Genomic DNA, 4,374 nt, shown 5'->3' with positions numbered 1-4,374 from the left:
GCTTATTTTGTGCAAACAAATCTTCTGCAAAATATCAAGCAATAATGCAAATTCCTAGCAAAAGACATCATTTCTAGGGAAGCATTAGTAAAGCAGCAGGCTTAGAAAGCTGGTTGCTGATGTTCTGATCCATCAGATCAGAGTAGGTAGTTAAGGATGTAACACAGACATTCTAATTACTCTCATCAGCTCTACCTGTTGACTCGACTGTCTACTCCACTTCCCTCTTTAAAAAAAAGGACATAATCAACTAAGTCGCTTCATATGTACATTAATGAGCACACTAAATTGTCAGTGCAGACAAGAAGCCATAACGTCTGACTTTTGCATTATAATTACTTTTTTCTACACGTCCAGTTTCTACAATACTATTTTCAGCAAACACCTTTTTTTCTATACAAAAATAATATTAAACAACCATTCCCTAAATAAATAAAACACACAAGTATTTTAGCTGTTTAAAAAAAAAATTCATTTTTTCTATCCTTTTTAGAGGCTGAAAGCAAACAGCTAATACTTTTGAAACTGGAATCACAACGATTATAAACGCACATCTGTTTTAGGTCATTTGACCATCATGCAGTCAGCACGGGCTTTGTCTTGAAGTGAAGCAACTAAAATGAACATTCAGAATTCGAAGAAAAACATCAAAACAAAAACAGCACGGTTGCAAAAACACTTTTCGCGTCCCTATTTTCGTTATGTTCGTCAAATCTCTCCCTCTCTCCGAACTTCTTGTGCATTCCACTTCGGCTCCAGGGAGGCTGAACAAGCCTTGAGTTCACACAATGTCCTGTGTATCTGCTCACCAGCAGGAGTACGAGAAGAGCGGGTACTGGCTCCAGTCGGCCATGTTGGCGTGGTGGTAGCCATGATGGACAGCTTGGGTCCCGTAGTCCGCTGCTAAGTGGTGATGATGGTGCGGGTGGGATGGGTACTGGGCCGAGCTTGTTCCGCTCCACTGGCTCAGGGGCTGATCAGCGCTGTAGGGTGCATAGAGTGCGTGATGCCCAAGCATGCCTGGCTTAGTTTGTGCAACTGCAACGTTCAGCACCCCAGCGTAGTCCTGCACACCAGCTGTGGCAGGGGGAGGACACTGTGGGACGACCAGATCGGTAGTTTTGCTGTCCTGCTCAGACACGGTGGCTATGTCGGGCACTCGAGATTCGAAGCTGGAGCGTCCAGCAGTGCTGCTCATGCTAGAGCTTGATGAAGGGGATTTGTTGTAATCAGGAAACCTAAGAAAGGAACACGAATATTAACATTCAGTAAAGATCTTCCCACGTCATAACAAATACAATTTGCTACAGTGCCTTCTTAAATAAATGATCAGTAGGTACCTGTAAGGTTGGTATGTTCCAGGTCCTGGCACAAGCTGTTCAGAGCTGTACATGTCTCGAGCATTGGAACCCAGAGGGGAGTCCCTTTCCAAAGTCTGGTTGTTTTCCCTATCAGATGATCCTCCCCAGGGAGAATTCGGCTCATCTTTAACTCCCTCCTTGCATCCAGCCTGTGATTCCGCCAGTCCCTCATATGAAGAGCGACGCAAATCTGAAAAAAGTGTTTAAACTTCCCATTAGCATCCATAGAGCACTACGTAATGAGTTCATTAAGAAGGTTACTAAATTGTATTGACGGCTCCAAATCATACCTGATGGGCTATCTTGATCCGAACCCCTAACCATCGAGTTCAATCTTTTGGCCAGCCGCTCGGTATCTGCAGGACCTCTGTTTGCACGTCTACACAGGGAGACAAGAAAATTTAATATTCTTTTTTTTGCCAACAAACAAACAAACAAACAAGCAGGATGTTCACTCTAGTTCTTTTTCTGCTTACCTTTTTGAATTCATGCCCTCATCTCTGAATCCCTTGGCAAAAGGATTGTTGTCGATTTTCAGCTTGGTAATCTGCACAAGAGAATGCAAAAACCATGAGGCACATTCAAAAGAGTTGTTTTCCCACATGCTTGATATTACTGTGTGTCCTGAGAGACTAACCTTGGTGTTCTGGTATGCCGTGACAGCCGTGAAGGAGGTCTCGGGAAATGTGAAAGTCGGGAACACACTCCAGCGGACACTGTAGAGATCATCAGCCTGTACGATGTGGAAGCGGGGATGGTAGCGATGCATGGAATGCAGGATGATCTGTTCCACAGAGAACAAAATATCATTAATCACCACCCAACTTTTGGTATCAACATGATGTTTGACTATGAAAGAGAAGCTAATTTTACAGCAGAGCAGCTTAATTAACTGGTCTCAAAAAGGCAAAAGTTACAGATGCCATCCCTAACGTTCTCAGGACAAATGGTCCAAGGATTTCTTGTAAAAAGAAGATAGTTACATGTCCATGTTGGTCGAGGGCATTGTTGGTTAGTTTGAGCTTGAGAAATGAGACCGACTGCTTCATCCAGTGGCTCCCTGGTGCTGGTGAATCTGGGTGCATGTAGGTCCTGTAGGGTGGCTGAGGCTCAGCTTTACCCGCCACCTCCCACTTATCCTTATTCCACTGGAAACAATAAGAAAACTTGTTAGTGACAAAATAAAAAAGTCATGGTAAATTTAAATGAGTGCAAAATTAACTGAACAAAACGATTCACTGCAATGCCTGGCCAGTGACAGAAGGGCTAAGGGTAGAGGAGGAGTGTGAGTTTGGGGAGGGGGACCCCCAGTTGTTCCTGTAAAAACAGGAAGAGTTTGGGGCCTTTGAAGTGGAGTGTGAGTTGTGTAATCAACGGTGAGAAGACTCTGGACACACAGACAAGCACCAACTGCCCCAATACCCAATTTAACGTCTCCACATTTTCCTAGCACTTCAATGTTCAAGACCTTGGAACATTCTACTATAAATCTTTATACCATTCCACATCTTTACAATTTATAATCTGTAGACAAAAGTACCAAACCAAGCAGGAGCTTAGATAAGGATATGAATACACTGTCAGACTGATTGGGGCTTGAGAAGTGGCAGGACAGGCCAAATAATTAGATCTTACCTTGTATCTGAAACCATCTTCAGGTACAATGTCCACCAGGAGGATGTACTTCGCATAGGGCACAAGTCCAGAAATGTTGATCTTACAATGTGGAAACATTCTCCTGCAATCACAAAACATACGTTTTGGTCTTCACTTGTACCTCATTCAAAAAAGAGAATATCAATAACCTTAAAAGGTGCTACCCATTTAAGAAGAACATTTTCTTGAGTGTGTTTTTACCTGCCAGGCTTAGTTATGATCATCTCAGTACCAATCTCATGGAAGGATTTCCATAGCTCAGGGTCCTCCAGCGTTATCCTGATGTTCCCTTGGTGAGAGGAGTCTGTCGCTCCAGCCATTGTGGATGGAGGTGGGATACTGAAGTTGTGTTTGAGGTCTAAGTGAAAGACATAAAGGAAAGAGACAGTGTGTGATTATGCCCTTGTAGCATCCAGATAGGATGTTAGTATATTTTATATCATTTTCAAAAGAAGGTTAAAAAGAAACACAATTATTGATATTTGAGCTTACCTCTAATAGATTGCATTTTCCAAGATTCTTCTTCTGCAATAAAAATCAAGACTGGAATACTCAGTGTTTTCCGGGAATCGTTGCTCTTTTTCTTTCAGTCAGAGCATCAAACTGTCCATTGAAGCTTCAGTTAAATCCACAACCAAACAAATTAAGTCCAGAGATAGTCTAAAAGAGAGGATGAGGGATTTCACCTTTCTGAGAAGCACTGAGGACACCGGGTAGATTTAAGGGGATGTTGCGAGTGGGCGGAGCTTGGGCCCCCTTTCTCAGCCTTTGAAGTGACCCAAGGTAGAGTCAATGTCATGATGTGATTGGAGGATGGGTGAAATCAAAGAGACTTAGCAGAGTCTTGATAGAGTCCCAACAGGAAGAGGACCAGGCCATCTTTATGAACTGCTAAAAGACTTTTAAGCAAATATGCACAGGGCTTCCTAGAGCACAAGTCAACAATGAAATCTCGCTAATGCTGCTAGTTAAAGTGAGCGAGGGCATAGCTGAGATACGGCCTAAATGGCATATTTACACGTTCACACAAACAGAAGTGTGTGTACACTGGGGACCTGTTTGTTAATTCACACAGACTTATCTATTTGTTTGTAATTGAGCAACAGATAAATGGTCATTATATCAGCAGTGAAAATAGTGAGCAAATAAGGGAATCTGAATAGAAATACACTGTATTGGTCGTCATGTATGTAAATTAGCTGATATTACAAAACCAGTGTATGGAATCGCAGGGGTTAGAAGGTTACGTTTTTTTTTATTTTTTTTTATTCACACTGTTTGATATGGTCAGGAGATCAATAAACATTTTTTTACTTGTTTTTTTTAATTATTCTTTTTGTAACATTTTCTTTTAAGA

General features: G+C 42.0%; 1 protein-coding gene across 1 annotated transcript; it reads right to left on the bottom strand.

Moving 5' to 3' along the window:
• Nucleotides 1–805: 805 nt before the first annotated feature.
• On the bottom strand, nt 806–3,525 carry tbx16 (T-box transcription factor 16). The gene is made up of 9 exons (XM_053504730.1): nt 3,510–3,525; nt 3,219–3,375; nt 2,997–3,099; nt 2,345–2,509; nt 1,999–2,145; nt 1,838–1,908; nt 1,652–1,740; nt 1,341–1,551; nt 806–1,238 (listed from the first exon to the last, which is right to left on the bottom strand). The coding sequence occupies exons 1-9, from the start codon at nt 3,523–3,525 to the stop codon at nt 806–808; spliced, it is 1,392 nt and encodes a 463-aa protein (XP_053360705.1).
• Between the last annotated feature and the right edge of the window lie 849 nt (nt 3,526–4,374).

This window comes from Clarias gariepinus, chromosome 9, assembly GCF_024256425.1.
Source record: "Clarias gariepinus isolate MV-2021 ecotype Netherlands chromosome 9, CGAR_prim_01v2, whole genome shotgun sequence".
NCBI classification, from domain to species: domain Eukaryota; kingdom Metazoa; phylum Chordata; class Actinopteri; order Siluriformes; family Clariidae; genus Clarias; species Clarias gariepinus.
This window is presented reverse-complemented; position numbering and strand designations above follow the sequence as displayed.